Source organism: Lepisma saccharinum, chromosome 10 (genome assembly GCF_977018435.1).
Source record: "Lepisma saccharinum chromosome 10, izLepSacc3.1, whole genome shotgun sequence".
Lineage (NCBI taxonomy): Eukaryota > Metazoa > Arthropoda > Insecta > Zygentoma > Lepismatidae > Lepisma > Lepisma saccharinum.
This window is the reverse complement of record NC_139238.1, coordinates 23670152-23693946: the sequence shown is the minus strand read 5'-3', so window position 1 is coordinate 23693946 and position 23795 is coordinate 23670152. Positions and strand designations below refer to the sequence as shown.

The 23795-nt window shown below is 40.5% G+C and overlaps 1 protein-coding gene across 1 annotated transcript; it reads right to left on the bottom strand.

Moving 5' to 3' along the window:
- Window positions 1-5223: 5223 nt before the first annotated feature.
- Window positions 5224-10845, bottom strand: LOC145994249 (uncharacterized). Its single transcript, XM_083130352.1, has 4 exons — window positions 10764-10845; window positions 8593-8644; window positions 6453-6747; window positions 5224-5369 (listed from the first exon to the last, which is right to left on the bottom strand). The coding sequence occupies exons 2-4, from the start codon at window positions 8638-8640 to the stop codon at window positions 5359-5361; spliced, it is 354 nt and encodes a 117-aa protein (XP_082986478.1). The 5' UTR covers window positions 8641-8644; window positions 10764-10845; the 3' UTR covers window positions 5224-5358.
- Window positions 10846-23795: the final 12950 nt, after the last annotated feature.

Sequence of the window (23795 nt, the reverse complement as noted above, 5' to 3'; positions counted from 1 at the left end):
ACATGTTGCCAAACGTACTGTAATGCGCGAGAAAGTCTTCTTGGGCAACGACATTGCCAGCACCAGAAATCAGCGGGGTGTTTGCCAGTTATATGCACTCCATATCTCAAGTGTCCTACTTGTGTATCTGCCAGTACTATTAGCACAGAACTTCAACCGCCATCGTCCTTCACGATAGCACTTGCGTTTGGTACCGACAATCCTACAGTTCTATGCTGTGTGTGTTCCAATCATATGTGTGTGTTCGTCCTATGCCATATTTACGTGGTTTCGGGGTCAGACCCCCACTTCAATTTCTCCTCATCTTGACATTTGAGGGGGGTTTTGCTCCCCTAAAACAGTTTTTTAGCCGGAACAAAAAAAAAACACGTATTTCTTCTTCCTTTGGGTCCCTTTATTCACCTGCCAAGTTTACATGGAAATCGGAGGAGACACAGGGGTCAGATCCCCGCTTCAATTTCTCCTCATCTTAACATTTGAGGGGAGGGGGGGGGGTTGCCACCTAAAACAGTTTTTTAGTCGAAACAAAGAAACACATATTTCTTCCTTTGAGCCCCTCTATACACCTGCCAGGTTTCATGGAAATCGGAGGGGGACACTTAAATAAACTCCCTTGTGAGTTTGTTGACGCCCATCGAGCAACACACCCCCGAAGACGAATGGGGGACAGAAAGGGCCAGAAATAGTCGTCAAGGTCAGCCGCCAGTTGGAGTTGCGTTCAGCCACTACGTTCTGAAGCCGGCAATAAAAATCGGACACCTAAGTCCTGAAATATTCGCTTACCTGCTGTCTAACTCTACTGAGGTGGTAGAAGTTGCTGTTGATAATGTTGCTATTAAAATCCACTTATCGCCATAGATTTAGGCAATACACATAACGCTTTGCAGGGTAGCAATCTAAGTGTACCATTTATTTATGCCGGTGACTGTACATAACCCCCGTTCCTGCGACCCGTTCCTTCCTAAGACACACGGTACAGTATACTGTACTTCATGTTTAAAAATTTCTGCACTGGATGGCAGCAGGGAGTTGTGTGATCTCTTTGCATTTCTGGTACTAGCATGTGTCCTCTGGTGTGAAGTTTATTGACTTCATAGTCCTCTACATGTATTTAAAAACTTGCAAACATGAAAATATCATCTTGGTGTCAACCACATAAGGCGGCACTTGTTGAAACAGACTAAAAGGTATGTATAATTTATAGCTTTCTTTTCTTTGGCTTTTGAGTTTTTGTTATTTGCAGTTAATGGCCGAATGCTAAAGTTTAGCTTGACATATGTTTTGTTTTCAGAAATCTTATCTTTCATTGCATTTTAAATGTGGTTTTCGTGAAGTACAGTATTCTGTAGTTTGGGTCACATGATCCAAATTTCTTGATGACTCTGAGATTAGAATGCTATTGTTGGTAGACAATGCAATACTGATTATTGAATTGTTCTTTATTTTCTTGTAGACGACGGAAAAGAAGTGTGGGCCTTCTTTCTTGCGTAACTATCTTGTGGCATAACCACTGAACCTGAGACTCGAATTCACTCGACTTTACCATTACCGCTCAGCAAACACAAGCTAGTACCTAGAACATCAGTGCGAAACAATAAACACCGCGAGCCCGACCCTGTGGCCGAGTGGCGTCGACCTCCGTGGCGGAGTGGTTAGCAGAGCGCGCTACAACGCCAGGGGTTCTGGGTTCGAGTCCCTGGTAAGGCATGGGTATTTGTGTTCGTCCAGTTGATAAGAAACAAAGAAAAAAAATGTAAGAATTGAAAAGTGTAAAAGTGAGAAAAAGAGTGAATGGTGGGGGATACCTCCGTGTAGGGGGTATTTCCTTTAAAAAAAAAAAAAAAAAAAGTGGTTATCACATCGCGCTGCGACGCCAAGGGTCCCGGGTTCGAATCCCGGTCGGGCTTGGTTGTTTGTGAATTTCCATTCATCAATTTCATCATTTCATCACTCATCCCCATCTTCGCAAATTAGCCAAGAGGCACAAAACGCGAAGTAAAATAAACGAAATCAATCAATCAATCAATAAACCCCGCGAACCCCGAGGAGAAGGGGGCAGAGAGAAGCTTAATTTTAAATCTCTTCTTTTCCATCTGCAACTACATTCCACGGATGCAAGGACTACGAACCAGGGGGGACAGGTGAAGCTTGAGCTTTCTAGGTAAAAAGTTGGTGGAAAAAATTCGAGACGAATGCATCTAGTCGGTAGGGCGTCTGACTGCCACGCGGAGACCCGGGTTCGATTTCCGGGGTGGGTGATCTAAGGTTGGAATTTTTCCAGCCTTGTCCCGCATAAAGCGGCTCAGGGGCTCATCGAGCCTCAAATCAATGGGAACCTGTGGGCATCCCGTGTAGGCGTCCGGAGCATGGTGCTGGTCACATCATCTCCAAAATGTCCTAGATCGAGAATGTGTGGGCCCTACCCTAAATGTGCCTTCATGGTACGGTGTTATATGTACGGGTAAAAAAAAAAATCACCCGTGAACATAAGAATAAATGGTGTTACCTTTTTCTGAGGTCTAAAACTAAGCCATCAGCCCTGAACATGACGTTTAAAACAAAGAATAAACTTCTAATAAATCTGAATAGCCAAGAAACAAAAGTCGCTCCCTTGGTTCTTCCGTCTTTACCCACAAGTGCTATCAGTATTGATTGATGTGAAGAAACGACTGAGGAGGGGCAAGAATGTCTTTTTGCTTCCCCCCCCCCCCAGTCACGCCCTAAAAAGATAATATTTTCAACTTATCTCGGTTTTGAAGAATATTTGGGAAAATATTTTTGCACTAGATTTGTGAAAGTGTACTCAAGTTTCCTTTAACAGCAAGAATCACGTGACATCGCACTCAGGTGTCTGCAAATCAAGTATCCCCGTAGGAATTCGCTGCTTCGGTTTCCAGTTTTGCTTTGAAGCCTGCCAGGATTTGTACTTACAAGTGCACTCTCATATAACAATGCACCGGGGTAGGGGCACAGAGGACAGCTTTCTTTAAGGGCCCCTTGCTGTCAAAAGGCTTATCGGCCATGAGAAAAGTCGCACCTTGTAACTTCTTGGAAATTCAAGTCTACGCTAATCTCCCCTTCCCTTTCCAAAATTTGACTTGGTCAGACGACACAGTTATTGTTTAGAGTAGAATAACCGCAGAAGGTGTGTTTCGGCATTTCCTCTGGAAATTGTAGTGATGAGTTTGGATTTCCTTCCGCACCAAGCGGTACAACTGTGCATGTATACGTGCAAATCATTTGCAGAAAATACACCAACTGCAAGGTCACGTCGGAAGATCACTGCACTGCACTAAAGCCCCTATCACACGGAACTGGATTTCTAGTTGGAATGCCCTAGTTGGCGATGAACTGACTTTCTGGCTAGTAATCATGGCCGCCTGGCTGACTGCTTGACTGGTTTTGAGGAATAGGACATGTTCTAATTGCTGCTAACTACTTCGACTAGATTCTGTGGAACAGCCAATCAGAGCAAAGTTTGGCCATGTGAAGATATTCTGTGAGTTTGTAAAGTAGCGTTTTTTTGTCTGTGGCTTCCGAGTGCATACAACACGAAAGGCATGTTTACAATTGAAAAAGCTAAAATATTCTTCCATACGTGTACAGTAAACGTTGTAAAGTATGTATTTTATCAGCGCCGTTCTTCTCTACCTAAAACCATTTAATGCGATGCGATATTCCTCTCGGTTGGATAGTTATCGTATTTTAAAAGTGTGAAGTGATACGTTGTTTACATCTCGCGCGGCCGCCATTATGGGAACGAAAGACTATCGACAAGTACGGTATAACAAGTACCGTGTGAGGCGAAAACTAGCAAATGGGTAGCCAGTCCAGCGTCAACTAGAGCATTCCAACTAGAAATCCAGTTCCGTGTGATAGGGGCTTTAGTCGTCTGGTATAGAATCAAAAGACTGGTAAGTTTTACTTCTCTCCTTACGTTTTCTATACTAATTTATATTTTTTTGTGAACAGACAGAAAAAGACGACACTAGAGACAGACGTACCATCAGTTCTCTGCCCTTTCGGATTTTAACGCTGCCAACTTTGGAGTGTATGAACCATCTCCTCTCGTGGAAAGGGAGGAACTTTTATTTCTTGGCCATTTAGATTATTAAAAGTTTAATGTTTGTTTTAAACGTCATGTTCAGGGCTGATGGCTTAGTTTTAGACCTCAGAGAGAGGTAACATCATTTATTCTTATGTTCACGGGTGATTTATTTTTACGTTGGGAGGAGTAATTCTTCAGTTTTAGGTGATAAGGTCGAGGTATGATCGATATTTTAGACTTCTCTATGAGGGAGGGGAGGGGAGGGGGATGATCGCCCCTCTCGCCTTCAGTCTTAGGTTATTCTCTCAAATCTTAAACATCTGAGAAGGGCCATTGATCTGAAATACATGTAAAGTTAAGACTGATTTTATTCAAATGCAATACCAGGTACCTAGCTGCTATGATAATTACAGATCAAAATATCTAATTTTAAACCAACTGGCGTAGCGTGGTGACTTGCCCCATATTTGACACCTCGGCCCTCTTCAAGTTTTCGTTGCAAAACTTTAGCCTATATATATATATATATGGAGGGGAGATATTGTAAAAACTTGTTGATGGATTTGAGAAACCTACACCCCTCCTCCAAAATAAGTTCCGACGTCCCTGCCCGCAGAGGTCATTTAAGGATTACGATCCTTCGTTCTGCATTTCTATCACAAGTGAAGGGGTCGGGGAGAGATAGCTCCAAGTCACATTGTCGTACTTGTGAGAAACACGGTAATTAAAGTTCAAACGAATGCAGAAATAAAGACTAAAATTGGTAAACGCTGTAAGTGCCAAAATAATTCAAACACCGTTATTCACGTTAAACTATGTAATGTGCCATGCTTTATAATGTGGTAAACGTGAAAAGTGGCTGGTAGCCCTCTAAGTAGCTCAAAAGGCGTGTAAAGAGGTCACTAGTGTGAACGTTCTTACGGGCTGATGTGCGGAACGATGCGATTTCCCAACACTTTCGCTTTTGGCACTTACAACGTTTACCACCTTTTGTTCTCAAATCTGTTTTCACGTTTGAAATTTCTTCTGCCACTCGCAATTTATAGCCTAAACTCAACAAGAAAAGCTGGTCTTGATATCTGACTCATGTCATTTCATTTGAAACGCTTTCCGAGTGCGTGGTGAAAATAAATGTGGCATAACAGTGAGGTTAAATACATTGAAATATAATACCATTATACATTTTCCTGTGCTACTTTTATTTTAGTCTCAAGTCTAGTCTCAACAAGATATAATTATGTATCAATGCCTAGACTTTGCCAACTGAAAGGTAAATAATCTCCCAGCTGTTGCATTCTTGCTGGTTCGGTTTAACGTCCACCTAGAGAGCAACAAGAATATAGTATTAGTCATTAAAATATTGCACGTTTTACTTGCTTTACTAAGCAAATAAGTTCGAAGAACCATAACATCAAAATTAAATTGCAAAGTAAAGTGAAGGATTTATTGTATGCATACTTACGTATATCCTAGTGGGAATTGAATTCTAATTCATTTTAGGCGTAGTGTAGCTTCAATAGGAAAACCTCATGCAGAGATATGCTGTTTAAATTAGCCTCACGATAGAAAATGTTATCTTCGGTAAATTCAAGCTACAACTTTCATATAAGAATAATTTAAAAGTTGATGAATAAGATATCTGACCTTACTTTACAGAGCCGTAGATAGGAAGGGGTGAGTGGGGTGTACTACCGAGGACAAGAAGCACCAAACAATCAAAAACAAATTGAAAATTGCAAATATTAATTAACGTCCTAAGGAAGCATTAGTACAAAAAATAAATCAATATTGTATATTTGTAAGATATAATATATTAAAAGTAGTAGTAATTTTCATGTTTCCATTGGTGCCCTTTATAGAGAACCACATAGTTTTGAAGTGGTTCGTGTGAAGCAGAGAGTGCATGAATGTGTGTGAGAGAGAGAGAGAATGAAAGATAGAAGGAGCTTGGTTAATATGAACAAAGACAACGGGCGATATACATTTTAAAGGAAATAGTCAAAAAGAGAGTATGAAAGTACAAGAATATTAGGTGTGCGAAAATTCATTAAAAGGAAAAGCATAAAGACGAACAAAACAAGGGGATAAAAGTAGGAGGTAAAAATATTAAAATATAAAAGAAGTAAGGTGATAAAACAAAGGGAAGAAAATTGTGCAAGTTTTGAATAGAAATGAAGACACGAGAATTCTTCTTTGCAGGGCAAAATTAATGTAAATCATGAAGTGATATTTTCTTTCTTTTATTTTTAAGGGTAAATGACAACCCCTTGCGCGGGCACAGTATTTTTGCATCTAATCAATTTATTCTCGATACAAGATTTTTAGAAATAAAATCAATTAGATGGTCTTGTGTGTGGAAACATTGAAATTGAAACTTTAGCTGAGGTAATAACGTGCAATTTACCTTGTGGACCCTTCTTTGTAGGTTGCTTGTTTTCGCCAGATTGACCACCCGGTGCAGATCGACCTTCCGGTCCTGCAGAAACAACACTACGACCTCCCCGTCCGCCTCCATGTTCTGCCTTCTTGCTCTGTCCATGCTCCCGTCCACCTTGTCCGTGTTCCTCCTTCTTGCTCTGTCCGTGCTCCCGTCCGCCTCCCTGACCGTGTCCGCCTTGTCCGTGCTCCTCCTTCTTGCTCTGTCCGTGCTCTCGTCCGCCTCCAGGACCTCCTTTCGGATCACCAATAGCAGTGGCGATCTGATAAACAAACAAGAGTTTCCCGAAAAGGAAAGTAGCTGTTTAAACTGTGAAATTATGCTAAATGCTAATAAATTATCCTAAGATCTATAATAATAATAATAATAATAATAATAATAATAATAATTATTATTATTATTATTATTATTATTATTATTATTATTATTATTACTATTATGAGCATGATGAGCACGATAGACAACCAAGTAACGTATGGTGAAAAAAATGTGCACAAAAATAAAACGCTGTGGTCAAGGGCAAAAACGCACAGATGTATTTCGGGTGCTGGTTCGTATACAAGGGTGGTATCTGAACATCAATGAACAAACACATTCACACCGAGTCTGCTGACCTTGCGACAATTTTGGGGCACTTTCTGCATAGATGGAGCAAATGTTGATGTATCAAAATCGCGCAAGCATCTCTGGATCCGTTGGATGAGGGTAGCAAACGGTTCGTGGTTGATAATTATTGGCATACACCATCCGCTTTAAATTTGCCCAGAAATCCTCAATGGGCCGCAGTTGGGGAACATTAGGGGGATTATGTTCTTTGGATATGTAAGGGATACCTAAGTGCTCCATGGCCGCAAGACTTTGTGCAGCTTAATGGCAGCTGGCTAAATCTGGTCAAATAACAACATTGTCCCCACGATGGTATTCATTGATAAACTCCTTCACTTTAGGCAAACATAACTTTACATACCGGTCGGCGTTGAGTGCAAGGCCAGCCTTGAAAAACTGAGGTTTCGACAGTCCTTTCTCACTCATGGCAAGCCATAGCAACACCTTCTGTGGGAATTTCGTTTTGGCAGCAAAACGCACTGGATCGGGCACGGCAGCAGTTCCAGGATCATAGTAGGTTTTCGGCTGCCACTCATTGCCATCTAGGGTGAAATAAGTCTCATCGTCCATGATACAAATCACGTCATTTGTTGCAGTGAACGTTTTTGTCACAAGGGTTCGTAAACGCTGTTTCTGGACAACAACTTGTTGCTCCGTCACTTTTGGCATAGTTTTTCGTTTATATCTCCGTATCCCCATCTTCTGTAATGCTTTCTTCACTGTGTTTTTATCACACTGAAACCTCCTACCAAGCTCACGGTAGGATTTTGCCACCTTACCTGCAGTAACACGTCGCAGTTGTTGCAACACTCTGGGTTCATTTAACTTCGACTTCCGTCTACTGCCCGGCTTTCTTTCCACATTGATTCCCTTCTCCAATTGTGACACAATATTATAAACCGTACGACGGGAAAATCCTACACGTTGAAAATGTTTCACAAGCTCGGACTTTCGAACATCACGATTCTCTGTCCAATATTGCACGATCATTTTCCGACGGTCGTCTTCTTTCAGCTCCATACTGACTTGTTTTTACACCAACCTTCTCTTGCTCTTCACACTACATAACTGGTAGACGTACAATCCAACACAGCTCAAATGGTGTGTCAGTGTTCAATATTGCCAGTTCCGCAGGGTTGCAAAATTTGTGCAAATTTTTTTCACCATACGTTAAATCATTATATCAAAATAGGATATAAAAATTACAATATTGAACCCACAAATATAAAATAATACAATAGATCTTACAATCTTATACATCATCCTAAGTTCCTATTGTAGCTTTCCACAAGTTCAGCTCTGGCCTTTTTGCGAGATATTAGAATTGAGATATCCCTCGTATTCCATTTTTAGGTTTAAGACATTCCTATTGGGTACGCCGCAACGATATACCTAACTCTAAATGCAGCCCATAACACCTTGCGTAATTTGGTTTACCTTGTTTAAAATATTTGATATCCAATGGGGGGACACTGTGCAAAGCAAGAGACAGTAAACTTACCAGCATGACGACCAGTGTGGTGAACAAAATTTCCTTGCACCAAGCCATTGAGCTGAAAAATAAATGAAAATAAGACAGACAGACAATAACAATCAGGATATGAATAGCTTCTTTTACCTTGAATGAATAATATTCAAACATTGGAAAGAAACAATTCTGTACAGAAGATATACTGTATCTTTCCAATTATATAGTGAATACTTTTCCAATAATACCGTATTATTGTAAAACATTTGAAGTTTAATAGGCATAATTTGCTATAAACCACGCTCTTAACCAGGCATGCTCTCCGTGAAGGGCTTTCTACAAAATAGTGTTAGATACAGTATTTAGTTATTTTGGATTTGGATTGGATTTCACCGTGAAAACTTGATGCATTCTCTAAGGTTAGAATAATAGATGCATTGCCTATTGTCAACATTTAAAATAACAGAAACTGCAAAACAAACAGAATACAGATGAACGAAAATCTTTGGTATTTAACACAAGGGAAAATGTAGCAATATCATGAATATAGAACATATGTCGGAAATTATTTGAACATATGGAAATTATATGCAAAAAGTACTAAAAGAAATTTGGAAAATTGAAATAGCTTTGTCGTTGTATATACTACAATTCGCAAAGTAAATGTAAAATAACATTGATTTTGGATTCATGTGTATGTATTTACTTACACATCCATTCCCTTGTGATCAGTCTATTGAAAGTGAACGATGTAGGTACTTGACATCCCTGTAACTTAGAGTGAAAGAATGGGCCTTATTCAATCTGATAATACATGTATATGTATGTTATGTCCTTCCCCGTGGTCGTGCGGTCTAAGGCGCTGTGCTTTGGACTAAGGTACGGCATGGGTTCGAGTCCGCCTGGGTTCAGTCTCTGGGTTCTCGGCCTGTATAGCACCGGTGGCAACCCACCATCGTGAGGAAATTGAGGAGCTACGAGTGAGTAGCGTAACCCGGTCTCGGAAATCTCCTACAACGGCTGGGGGTTCGACGTGCTGACCCCATTACCGGTTGAAGATCTCCACACCTCTAGGTAGGATTGTGGGAGGGAGACTGGCAGTCGGGAGATAGGTCAAGGCCCTTTGAGGACTGTCGAGCCAGGGTTATTTCATTTATATATGTATGTTGCAGTGTAATATTCTCCATGTTTCCACGTTTACCAGGTAAACCAACTTTTTATATATACATTTAGCTTTAAGATATGGGTAATTGCTAATTATATATTATGCAAACTATTAAAACAAGCTTCTAAACCAGAATTTAGAGAACTTTGAAATTTTCCTTGGTGCATGGAAAATTCTAGATCCGATTTTAGGCAAAAGGCGAGATTTTATTAAAAATTATAGAAATTGCTATAAAATTTTAATGTAGTAGCTGTACTTCTGTTTTTGTTCTACTTGCATGCCTGCATTCGTGTTTTGTTTCTATTACATCTAATTAAACTGAATGGGCTGTATAATACTGTAATATATACACTAAATAAATAAGAGTTGTTGCGGTAAACCAGGTTAAATTTTCGGAATACGCCACTGGCGTGTTGCTTGAACAACACCATGTTACAGAGAAATTACCGTGGAAACGGAAAGAGTTTCTAAGTATCGTAACGCAGCTTACATCACGTAACGCAATGTTACTTCTGCGTTTGGGATCGAACCAAGAACCTTTACATTGTATTGGGTAGTGTAGTTATCCATCATTCATCTTTCAGATGGTTATCACTCGCTTAGCCTAAGTATAATGTATGCGAAAGATTAAATCCAAAGTTATGGCACAATAGTTCACACGTACAGTAATTGAGTTTCTGTACTCTCCATGACTGAACCGATGTGGATATTTGCCTCACAAATAGATGAATATTATTCCATAGATTGTCCTCTCAATAATGGTAATTGACACACATCTGACCTTTCAGTCAGAGTTCACTCTCCTCATGCACCACTGTCCAATAATCGTCCCTCCAACTTCCTTGCTCTATCCAGTCCACTCGCCAACTGTCCATTCTCTCTCCCTTCCAACTCTCATGCCACGTACGCCTCTCAAGTCAATAACCTAATCTTTGCCTGATTACTTATTCAGCATTCCTTTCTTTGCTATGTTAAGACTTGACACTTCTTTCCCAATACCTTGGGTACGATACAGTATGATAATAAATTCTGCACTTACCTCTGTTGACGATATCTGCTCCTGTGAGAAACGATGCTGTAGCACCGGCGAGCTTATATGCCAGTGGGTGTGATGAGGAAACCAACACGTGTGTCTGAAGTGGTTGCCTCAAAAACCATTTGATTAAAAAAATGACTTCAATGTTATGGAGAAAAGTTTCGCCACAGGAGAATATAATACATCGGATATCTGCTTTTAATATTTAACCTTGTACAAGTTCCACTTTGCTGCTAGCAAAAAATATTTCTAAAGTAGTCTGTTACGTCAGAAATTCATCATTTGTTAACAAAAGGTAACATATTGTGTAAAAGCACTTAACTCTTCTCATTCTACAATTTGATCAGATCAAATCTATTTTAAATTGAGTGTGAAACGTTAGTCTGAAGTTTTGTTGACGTCAACGGGGGGGATTATGTCGCAGACTGCGCCATCGAGATTTTTTGTGGGGATTTTTTCCCTTCAAATAATTGCCACCTCTCTTTTGGGGTGCAAATCCTAAATCTCTAGGGTAAGGGGTTCTTTATAGGAATTGTGAATCAAAGAGTGAATATTTTCCAATGGAGACAACAAGTAGAATGTATTATAGGATTTATTTTACATAACTCTATTAAATTATCTTGTTACATTTATATTTATATCACATTCTTTTAAAATATTTAGAGTCCATTAATTATATTATAATCTTCAAAATATTTGTCTCGTTACACTATAAATTTTCTTTCACTTTGCTAAATATTTGCTACCTTCATTTGGTGCAAAGGTACATAAATCTTAATCTTAAAACTCACCTAGCTTATCTACAGGGTTCTTTGTAGACAACGAAACCAGACAGGATGCCTTCCAATGGAGACGTTTAAACGAATATATTATTTAAACACAGGATACATGGAGTAAGAATATTTACATGATAAGCTACTTTCTTCTATAATTTTCTTGTTTACAGTCAATTTTCATCTCAATATTCTTTTTATTATTTATTTTCTCTATTTGAATATTCTTCTATCTGGACTTCCTTCGTAATGGACAGATCTGGATCTGGACTTCCTTCTTAATGGACGGTCTGAATCGGGACTTCCCTTAATGGACGTTCTGGATCTTGACTTCCTTCTTGTCTTCTTTGTAAACCTCCCTCTGGAGTTCAATTTGTTTATGTTTTGACTATTTAACGAATTCTTTTATCCTTTTCCAACTTTTTCCTTTAAGCTTTGGGAATAATACCAATATCCTCCCTTGCGGCTGCGATTGGAACGCGCCAACACTAACTGAGTACAACAGAGTGTATACTTGGTGCAAACGATTGACACGCGCATCCAAGTAGGTGCTACGCATATTAACCTACATATGATCACTGATTTGATTTATAAAATGCATATATTAATTTATTTATTTCATATTTATTCTTTGTCTTCTTATAATATATTCTATTGTTTTTCATCTTTCCAATTTGCTTTGTTCTTATTTATAAAGTTATTCACACATATTATGCTAATTCTTAATCTTGCACGCCTGGTGCTGCCATCTCTATTCCTCTTTGGCAAACTATTTACATTACTTGGTCCTATTGGGTACGTAACATATTATGTTCGTGTATATTAGTCCTTCCTTCTCCGGACGGACTTCCTTCTCTGGAACGGACAAATTTCCTTCTTTGGAATGGACTTCCTTCTCTGGGACGGACTTCTTGCTACGGACGGACTTCCATCTCAGGGGTGGGATTCCTTCTGTGGAGTGGTTGAATATATGCACGCGGATCTTTTGGATTACTTATTGGCAGGTCCTCGTATATAATCTTCCTGACATTGCCCTAACCTTTGGCATCTATGTTCCACTAAACTAACTTTCCCAATCATTGGGGCGTCGGCTGGAACGCGCCACCACCTATACTCCTATAAACCACAAGTGCAAACTCTGTGCAACGGGTTCGATACCCGGTGGAGGCACATAGTGGTTCGGATTCCACTTTAAACTGTAGGTCCAGTCCCGATTAGCCTTACTGTGCACAAAGTGGACTTAAAACACCAACTCAATCAATCGGTGCAGCGGCTAGAACGCGCAGCCATGTCGTGCGGTGGTTCTGACGTGCAGCAAAAGTGCTGTGGTGCTGCGACTGGAACGCGCTCCCCCTGGTGTAAGCCAGAATTTCCACAAAGGGGATATAAATACCTTAACAGACCGAAATCTGTTACGAGACCCAAATTTCTAACAGCCTTTCATATTCTTATAATTTGATATATCTTTACATATGAGTTGGAGTTGGTGTTTTAAGTCCACTTTATGCTCAGTAAGGCTAATCGGGACTGGACCTACGATTTTTAAAGTCGGATCCGAACCACTTGTGCCTCCACCGGGTATCGAACCCGGGATCCCTTGATTACAAGGCAATGACGCTAACACTGCGCCATGGAGGAGGCCTCTTTACATATGAGAACTTTAGTTAAAGCTATTATATATATACGTTGACGTTGAAGTTTCTTGAAGTTTTCTTGTTGAAGTGCCGTTTCTTTGACTTCCATCTGTTTTGATGATGTGGTAGTGACGTAATGCGATGAATTGGCTTCTGTTACCTCTGCAACTGTCGCTCGAGGTTCGGTCTGCGAAATATATATATACAGGGAGGTTATTTCAGTCGTTTACCGCGAGCGTGTCGGCCGCTTAGCGGCGCCTTCATGCAACAGGTCCCGGCAAATTGCGTTACAGGAAGTCCGTAACAGAAACAGCTTGTTTTGTAATGTTTCCACTTTCCACAATTACAGTTACAATTGCAATTGAAATAAGCACGCACCTTGTCGCAAGGATGCTGGAAAAGGTGTCCTCCCAAATACAAATATTTCTGGCACCTTATTTCTGACATCTAATCTTAGATTAGACATCGCTACTTTATCCTCAGTTGTCGCGAGAACGCCGTCGGCTTATCGGGGGAGTTCTCAGCGCGAGAGGGCGCGAATGGGACACCTTTCGTCAGTGATGCCAACCGTAGGGACATGTCCCTACGCATAGGGACTTTTCACTATATTTCGCCCGCGTAGGGACAGATTTGCCAAATGAGGGAAAACGTAGGGACTATTTTCAATCTTGGAAAATAACATTTTATTGTGCAAAGGTGCAAAGCTTACTAGCCAGTCAGTTGCACTTTCTTTGTGCTCGGTTTGGATTGAATGGATTAGTTTATGTGGATACTTTAGCAAGGAGGAGAAAAAAGAACTAACTAACAAATCTCCATCAGAATTTTGGAACATGTTATCGGTTACCAAGAACTTTCAAGGCAAGTTCTTTTTTGAAAACATTTCCTCTCTCGCGAAAATAGTGCTAACGTTGCCACATTCTAACGCGGAAACGGAAAGAATTTTTTCAATGTTAAGTGATACAAAAACAAAAAAAGAGAAATAAAATGGGACCAGAATTGTTCAAGGCTACAGGAAATACAGCATCACCAACCAACATCTATATCTTCACAGCAGCAGCATGTATGACTTCAAATAACATAAGCCACAGTAAACGACTCAAACGATATTCATTAGGGGTGTGCGGGATCCCGAAAAGTTGGGACCGGGATCGGGAAAAAAATTTCCCGTCCCGATCCCGAATACGGGAAATGACTTCCCGACTTTTAGGGATCCCGAGCAGTTGGGAAATACAGAATGGTCACTTTAAAAATTCTCGACGTTTTCTGCATTGTAAGTTTCTGGAACTTATCGGAAATTGTACGTTTTTATTCTAGAAATGCAAAAACAATCACTTAAAGTAAAAATGACGTGTAGAATTCGAGATTTCCAGAGCTTCGGGAAATTTCGAACATTTCCCGTCCAGAAAATGTGCGGAAATTGCAAATTTTTCGTCCCGAATGTCGAGATTTAAAAAAAATTCCGTCCCTATCCCGTCCCGACCCAGAATATTCTGTCCCTCATACCCCTATTATTCATTAAGGTAAGAATTTACAATACCGGACCGTTCTGTAATTCCTATGCTACGTCATATACTCACGAAATAAGGGCCTCCCCCAAGGCGCAGTGGTAGCGTCATTGCCTTGTAATCAAGGTGTTCCGGGTTCGATACCCGATGGAGGCACAAGTGGTTCGGATCCCATTTTAAACTGTAGGTCCAGTCCCGATTAGCCTTACTGTGCATAAAGTGTAATTAAAACCCAAACCCAAACTCACGAAATAATTAGTCGTGATGATTTATCTCAAGTTAACGTGTTGGGGTGAGGTGAAAAAAATGTTCATTAACGTGTAGAAGTTGTAAAACAAGCTTTTCAATTCTCGCAATGATTCTCCGTATACAAGTATGGTAGCCATTTGTTGATATGAACAATTGACGTTCGCAATTAGTTACGCTGTCTACAGCGTTGCCACACTGTCATACTTGGAGGGCAGGGATCGTGCAAGAATGGCGGAAGAGAACAGTAAAAAAAATGTAAACGTTGTGCAGATTTTTAGGTGGAGTGTGCAGGAGGATGGCCGTGGGATAATTAATAAAATTATGGATTTCGGTATATTGCCCGACAGTGACAGTGAAAATCACGATGTAGAAGAACATGTGTAATGTGGATTGATTTGATTACAGGTAAGTTTGGCAACAGTGCATCGATCGTAAAATTGCAGGATACGAAAATGGCGTCTTCGATGATGAACGTTTGCCGTTAAATTGCTACGATTTTTTTCTTTTTTTATCGGTTCGTAATCACAATTAGCGCAAAACCATTCACGGATAGCTACACTGACCATTCTCGGTAAGGTTAGGTTAAGTTAGGTTAGGCAAGGCAAACATAATTAAAATTTGGGGTCGAAAAACCATGCACGGGTAACCCCACAAACCATTGACGGATAGCCCCACGAACCATTCACGGTAAGGTTAGGTTAGGTTAGGATAGGCAAACATAGTTAAAATTTGGGGTCGTAGTAATATCAGGAATGTATATTTAGTTTCTTAAGTATTGGAAACACAAAATCGTTCTGTAAATAATGAGCAACCATGCCGATCGCGGACCACTCAATTTAACTTATTTTGCAATTTCTACAGGTGACCTGCAAATTTTAACTTCAAATTCGTGATTAGGAGGCCTCAATTAGTGAGTATGCGAAATATTACAAAAATCGGTGAGGGGTCCTGTATTGTAAATTCGCTCCTTCATTAATTGTGGAAGCACCGAGCAGAAAGATTTGGTAAGTAAATATGTATATTTTATCTTCTGTTTTGCATGCTCATGAGGTGTTGCTTTTTTTAGTCGCTTTACTTGGCGTAAGAACATTTGGTCAGTTAAAAGTAAAAAAAAAAGTATAGTGCTCCCCTGTGCATAGCACCACGCCATGAAGGCGTATAGGGGGTGTGGGGGTAACGCCCCACACTTTATTGATCCGGTCGTGAGTGGGGGTGATGTGATCATCATCATTAACCCCCCAGGGTTTCCCCCAGGTACCCATGTTATTCGACGCTGGGTGGGCGCCGGGGCCGCTTCCATCGTTAGAAAAGTTCCCGGATTTGAACCGGCCGGGGATCGAACCCGGGACCTTCAGCATAGTAGTCAGACGCGTTACCGACTGAGCCACCGCGGCCACATTTGGTCAGTTGTAGGGAGATTTTGCCGGAAAATGGTTAGCAACACTGTCGGCTACCAGACGTAGTGAGTCTAAGCTCATGTTCACTTCTGTTTGCGTTTATCAGTACGTGTCTTGTTTATACTGTGTTATTGAGTTGGTGTGCTAGTGCTTTATTGTGTGTTAATTGTTATTCATTCATTAGTTATTCCGCTAAACAAATATAGTCTTGAACAAAGAGTTTTTATGTACAATAATTACGTGAAAACGAACTCTTGCAGAAAAGTGGTCAGGCAATTACGAGAGACAGGATCTCTTGAACCTAAGAAACGTGTTGTATTGCTGTTGAAGGAGGTCATTTTCAACATATCTTATAACACAGGAGGTTAGTGATCATCATTATTATTACTTTTAAATATCATTTTACGCTTTCGGTTTGCTATATACGCCGGGATGCTATCGTCCCTTTCTGTCAACTGAGGATAAGATTAGATGTCAGGAATAAGGTGCCAGAAATATTTGTATTTGGGAGGGCACCTTTTCCAGCATCCTTGCGACAAGGTGCGTGCTTATTTCAATTGTAATTGTAACTGTAATTGTGAAAAGTGGAAACATTACAAAACAAGCTGTTTCTGTTACGGACTTCCTGTAACGCAATTTGCCGGGACCTGTTGCATGAAGGCGCCGCTAAGCGGCCGACACGCTCGCGGTAAACGACTGAAATAACCTCTCTGTGTGTATATATATATATATATATATATATATATATATGTGTGTGTGTGTGTGTGTGATGGTGTGTGTGTGTGTGTGTGTATGTGTGTATGTATATATTATTCGGTATATTCTTTTCTTTTTATATTAGCAATCATTATTAACTATTCTTTTCATCTTGATTTACGTTTTTATAAACAAGTTTATAAGCATAAACAGTAATTTTAACTTTTCAGCCTGGTGCTGCCATCTATGTTTAGCTTTCATAAACTTCACGCTCACATGGCTCTCCGGGTACGTGACAATATAAATTCCAACATTTATACAATTTTATAAAATATATGTAAAAAAATGTACACCTTAAATACACCGTAATTTACCCATGATTGATTTGCTTTATTTTTCTTCGCTTTTAGTGCCACTTCGGCTAATTTGCGAAGATGGGGATGAGTGTTAATATGATGAAATTGATGAATGGACACTCACAAACATCCATGCTCTGGTCGGGATTCGAACACGGGACCTCTGGCGTCGTAATGTGCTATAATAACCACTCCGCCACGATGAAAGTAGAGATGTATATTGTCAGAAGGGTGAGAGCTTACTTTTTACGGTTAAAGATACTTTTAGAACTGCTGAATCATCGCGATTAGTAAAAAAAGGCAAGAAAACGCGCCAAATAACAAAAATTCCAATACGGCTGAAAGAATAAACACTGGAAGAAAAATTGAGGGAGAATTTCCAAACTCTTCTATTAGCTTTGATTCAAGCACGAGTAATCATCATATCATTGTTTATAAGAATGAATCCAAATTGTAGTTGGTGTAGTTTCAATTCAGGTTCTGGCAACACATTTTACACATCCGCCGTTCCCTCCAACAGGAAGCGCGGGCATCTGGCTAAACATGAGCCCCCGTTCACGTGCCACAGTGTATGTTTGGGCAAGGGAACGATTGTCGCCCACCAATCACTGCGCTCGCACCGGGAAACTAACCACTTTGACGACAGCGCCGCACCAGACCCCATTCGACGTTTATTTGCGCAAGGCTCGTTACACTAACCAAAGTACAGGTGTACAGGAATACTTCGCTGCGTTCTGAGGTCATTTCCTCTTGTTTTTTTTTCCCCACTAAGAAACATGGAAAGGTCGAAATTCTAAAGGGGGAAACGTGAGATTGTAAAGCAGAGAGTAAAATTCCCTTCGATTGATTGAATTATTTATTTTATTTCGCATTTCTACCAGTAATCACGAAGATAAGGATGACACAGAGATGTCCATCCCCCCAAGGCCAATGACGCACTCCCCCCAAAAAGGTAGAACACTCCCCTCGCGCCCACCCCCTATATGCCTAATTATTTACTTAAATTATTATGATCAGACCAAATTTGCGGAAAAATATAATGCAGACATTAACATGTATGTTGTATATTACTTTGACATCGATTGAAATAACATTTTAAATAAATGACAGTAACTAGTGACGTTACAAAGTAGTTGCAGCAAACTTGTTGATAATTTCTTCGGGTTCACTTCATTGTTAGTATATTGAACCGTATTCTTAACAGTTTGCAGAAGCGTGCGGTAAGGAAAGGCGGAGCAACCGCCGCTTGCGTTGTTTTTTAAAACACTTTTAATATCTTAAGTACGTGTTTTTCAATGCCTTCATACACATTAGAATGGAATTTATTTACTATAAGATATTTACATTGCAGAATTTTCATTTCCCCTATTTCCTGTTCTATTGGCTTGAAACATAAACTGGCTGCACCCTTGATGACGCTGGGCGATGCTGCACGACTGACCGCGTTAGAAGAAGAGGACTGCTCGCCTTTCTCCCCGCTTTTCGAGTGACTTATGCAGTTCTTGCATGGAAACTGTCCATCCCCGTTTACGAAGAAAAAAGACCGAGGGCAAGCGACACCAAGCCCGCATCTGTCTTTGGCAAGGGTCTTGGAAAGAATTCGTCCACACTGGCCACAAGGTTGCTAACTTCCAGAATTTTCTGTGCGTCCGTACCACCACCCCACGCGGTACGATTTTCATGTTTGAAACTCTATAGTAATTAACAAATTACATTATGAAGTTAGCCAGTGATCACCAGTCGTATGCTATTTATAAGAAATAACATCACAGCCGGTAATTGAACATATCCGTCATGTAGTCAGTTACTCGGAAATATGTAGGGTATGTAACACTGCAGGTAGGGTGAAACGGAAGAAGCGTGGGTGCTGCGGATGCGTGTTGTTTTTTACTGTGATATTGTGCTGTGTTTTTCTGTTCTTTGTGTAGTGTTTTTGTACCTGATGTAAAAGTATGATTCTACATTGAAAATTTCCGCCATGGTTGACATACCAGACGAGCCATCGATTTGCAGTGTTGCAGGTAAGGACTTGATTATTAGGGGCCTTCTTTCAAAACCATTCAGTTCGAGAACGTAAGGTGAAAGGTTGGAGCTTGTGAACCATCAGCGACCGTGTCCTGAATTGTTCATAACCAAGCCAACTAAGAAAGATGTGAAAGTTCTCATTAGGCAGTTTAAAACATTTCAGTACAACAATATTATCTGGTTATGTGGCAGCAATGATCTTAATAAATTATTTTGTTCGCCATGCGTTTCATTCAATACAAATGTAGGACCATGGAACTCAGTGGCGTGCCCAAGGGAGGGGGGGTTGATGCGGGTTATAATCCCTCTTTCGCCAAGTATTCCTAAAAAAGAACGTCAAAAGTAGGAAAATATGACAAAATGAGGGCTGAGTACCAAGAAAAAGTATACATAACCCCTCCCTTTCGAAAATCCTGAGCACGCCACTGATGGAACTATACAGGCTACGGTGAGTGACGAGAAATTTTTATAATGCAGTGCAAAGACATGAACGTTCGCAGAATCACATCTGCGCTTGCATTCAACTGAAGACAAGTCATGATTCATAATTCTAGCTAAGTGAGAAACCGAAACCCATCCGTTTATTTAATATCAAAACTTTATGCTAATAGGATGTTTCTTATTTTCAGGGTTAAAGAAGAACGTAATTTAATTTATAGTTGCCCTCAAATATCAGGTAAATCATAATTTTCTTCATGGTTGGAATTTAAAAGTTATATCGAAAGGCTGTTTTCCTTCTTTAAAAACCGTGCAGCGAAGATTTGATTTTACGGTATTTATGCACATCAAACACTCAAGCCCGATACGTCACCATTATGCACATTATTGTAAATGGGGATGTGTGTAGGCCTATATTATATTTGAAATTGTTATAATTAACCGAAACGAAAAATTCACCCATCGTTTGCCTATCACGAAAGGTCACGGCACGCCCCTGACAGTTTGTTTGCTTGACTAACCTTGAATTAATGCGAATAGCACTTCCCAACCTTTCAAACCGATTCCAAACGCATAAGAGGTGGTGTTTCATTTCAACCCCATCGCAGGGATCACCCACAGGTAGGTAGAAAAACTGTACATAATAACCATAACTAAAAATCAATATCAAGTCAAGATATGTAGAATTGGTAGGTAAACTATAAATCCCCCCCCCCCCCAAATCCAATGACACAGGCGCGTCATGAATCCCTCTTGTTGTAACCCCTGCGATGACAACAGATATGGACGATACAACACTAGCCGACCTCCGTGGCCTAGTGGTTAGGAGGTTCCTGTCCCGGTCTAGGAATGGGTGTTCCTTGTGAGTGTTCCTTCATCACACATCATCACTCACCATTATCTTCGTGATTAGCAGTGACGTGCACTGAGGAGTAGCTAGTCTAGCAGAGATAGATCAATCAATCTCACATCTCTAATTATTTTCAAATCACAATATTTATTGTTTTGTTGAAGCCACAGTTCATATGCAACACTTTTTTTCACGCCCTTCTCATCCCTCGGTGCGTTCAGCGGCCTAGCTCGCTCTTTCTCCGCCTTAGCAGTTCCAGGTAGAAACGGGTTTTCGAAGGGAAAGGGAAGATTTCTGCCTCTTTTCTGCCTCTACCTCCCTTGCCACCTCGCCCCCACTGCAATGGTTGAAAGCCCGTGCTTTCAGGTCTCCTATAGGACAGATAGGGGATTGGTTTCCCTTCGATTTCTTTGAAATCCTCTAAAGAACTAAGGGGAAATTTTTCTGCAGTACTTCTGTCCTCTGTATTTACACTACTTTTTACACGTTGTACAATATGTATGTATAATATGGGATGTGCTTTTATCATTTATGCAATTGGAACGTCTTATGTGCAGACAAAATGTTATGCTTTTTTAAAAAAGATGGAATATATAATGGTTAAATAACAAATATGTGCTCGCGCTCTCTCTTGTTCTCGTTTTAGTAGTGTTTTATTTAAATATACTAATCTCTTGGCCTCCAATAAAAAAATGGATAAGCTAAACAGTCATAAATACGGATGTACTTATTTGGGCAAGTGAACGCGCGTTCCAATTCTTGTTGCTGGTTTAGTTTATTTTACTTCGCTTTTCTGCCACATTTGGTTATCTCGAAAATGAGGATGAGTGATGATATGATGAAAGTGATGAAAGTGATGAACGGACCTCACAAAAAACAATTCAGGCCGGAATTCGTGACGAGCATGCATTCTTGTTCTTATGTGTTGTACTCTGCCTGCAGTGAATAATGAGAAAATTAGAAATGAAAAATGTATCCCAGAACTCAAAAAGCCAAATGAATATCATTGAAGAAAGTAGAAAAATGGTTTGTTTAAAGTTGTGTTTTGTTACCCATCGCTTTTTCTAGCTGTATAGATTTAATCGGAATAAGTAGCTAAGAGCTTGGAAAGTCGTGAGGGACAATCATAAACAGAGAATTCTAGGCTCCTGATTTCACAGTGCCCTGCAGATGCACTGGGAGGAAATTATTTGTATTTTCTTCTCTCTTCCACCGCTTTACCTAATTTCTGCCATGACGATGAACGTTGATTAAATTAAACGGGTGAAGAGTGGTTGCAAAGAAACACTCATGCAAAGGCCAGGGCTCGAGTCCGGATCCTTCAGTAACGAGATCGTGAGATGGGGAAATTATGGAAATCAAGCAATGCAAAATTTTTGAAAAAACGAAAGATGGTATTTCAAAAATTCAACTGAAAATTACTACTCAGGAAAAATGCAGTTTGCTTTACAGATACCCACGTATCCGAATGGTTAGAGTCTTCCTCACACGTTTGTTGTCGGCCGACCTCCGTGGGGGAGTGGAAGAGGTCCCGGATCTGTACCCGATGGAGGCATGTAGTGGTTCGGATCCCACATTAAACTATAGGTCTAGTCCCGATTAGCCTTTCTGTGTATAAAGTGGACTTAAAACGTCAAATCAACCAACCGTGGGGGAGTGGTTACCACAGCGCGCTACAACACCAGGAGTTCCTGGTTCGAACCCCTACCTGGACATGGGTGTTCTTTGTGTTTGTCCCTTCATTAATTTTGTCGTATCATCTTCGCGATTAAACAAATGTATAAAAAAAGCGAATCAAATCAAATCATTCATTGATTGATTGTTTGATTTGGTTTATTTTACTTCGCTTTCCGCCATATTTGGCTAATCGCGAAGACGATATGATAAAATTAATGAAGGGCAAGGGACACACAAAGATCACCCATTGCCAAGCCGAGATTGAAACCCGGCATCTCTGGCTCAGTAGTCAAATCAAAGGGTTTTTGATTTTCGAAAGTGGGTGGAAGTTATGTGTACAATTTTTTGTAGTCATTCCTAACTTTGCAATTTTTCCTGTATTTGACGTTCTTCTTTTAAAAATACTGGGTCCTAAAAAAGGGGGGGATTATGACCCGTTGGGCACGCCACTCATTGCTACCCCACGTGTCGACGTCACCGCACGTCACTGGTGATTAGCGAAAAGTAGTAGAAAAGCGAAGTAAAATAAAGCAAAGAGTCTTGTTAGTCCATCTTTCTGCACTTGCGCGTCGAAACGCACGGCCATGAAATTAGGCGGGTGGCAAAAGTTCGTGCTGTTGCCACGTCGGAGCACAACCCCTTGTGTTCGGAGGTTTAAGAGAATGAAAGATCCGGAATTGAAATATTCTGGCGCTTATTCCCCGCACTACGTGGCACCAGCCACGGCCAGCTTTATTGAAGGCCGGAGCCTTCAATTTGGCAACCCTGTAAACCGTGACGTCAGCCGGCCGATGTTACTCGAAAGAAACATTAGAGAATGAACTTCCAAACGTAAAAAAGTAATAATTTTCTGTAGCCTATTCGTGGCCGCGGTGGCTCAGTCGGTAACGCGTCTGACTACCATGCTAAAGGTCCCGGGTTCGATCCCCGGCCGGTTCAAATCCGGGAACTTTTCTAACGTTGGAATCGGCCCCGGCGCCCACCCAGCGTCGAATAACATGGGTACCTGGGGGTAAAGGCGGTCAGGGGTGTGGTGCTGATCACATTACCCCCACTCACGACCGTACAAGAAAGTGTGGGGCGTTAGCCCCGCACCCCCATACTCCTTCATGGCGTGGTGCTAAGCACAGGGGAACACTTTATATTTTTTTTACCTATTCATCCCGTAATCACTTCATTAGCTCAAATTGTATTCGCTAGTTTATTCAACGTTATTTTACATAAGTAAAGCAGTATGTTATTAAGTTGTTAAAAATATACATTACATTTTTTGTGCCGCATACCAGCATTTCACGGAGCATTCCGTACTTTGCACATGTGGCGAATCATCAAATATTATAAATATCCAATATTGATGTCATTAATATTCTTCATGTGCAAACTAAATTAGCGACGTTGAAGAGCTATAACCATTACATATAGGCTTAAATGTTTA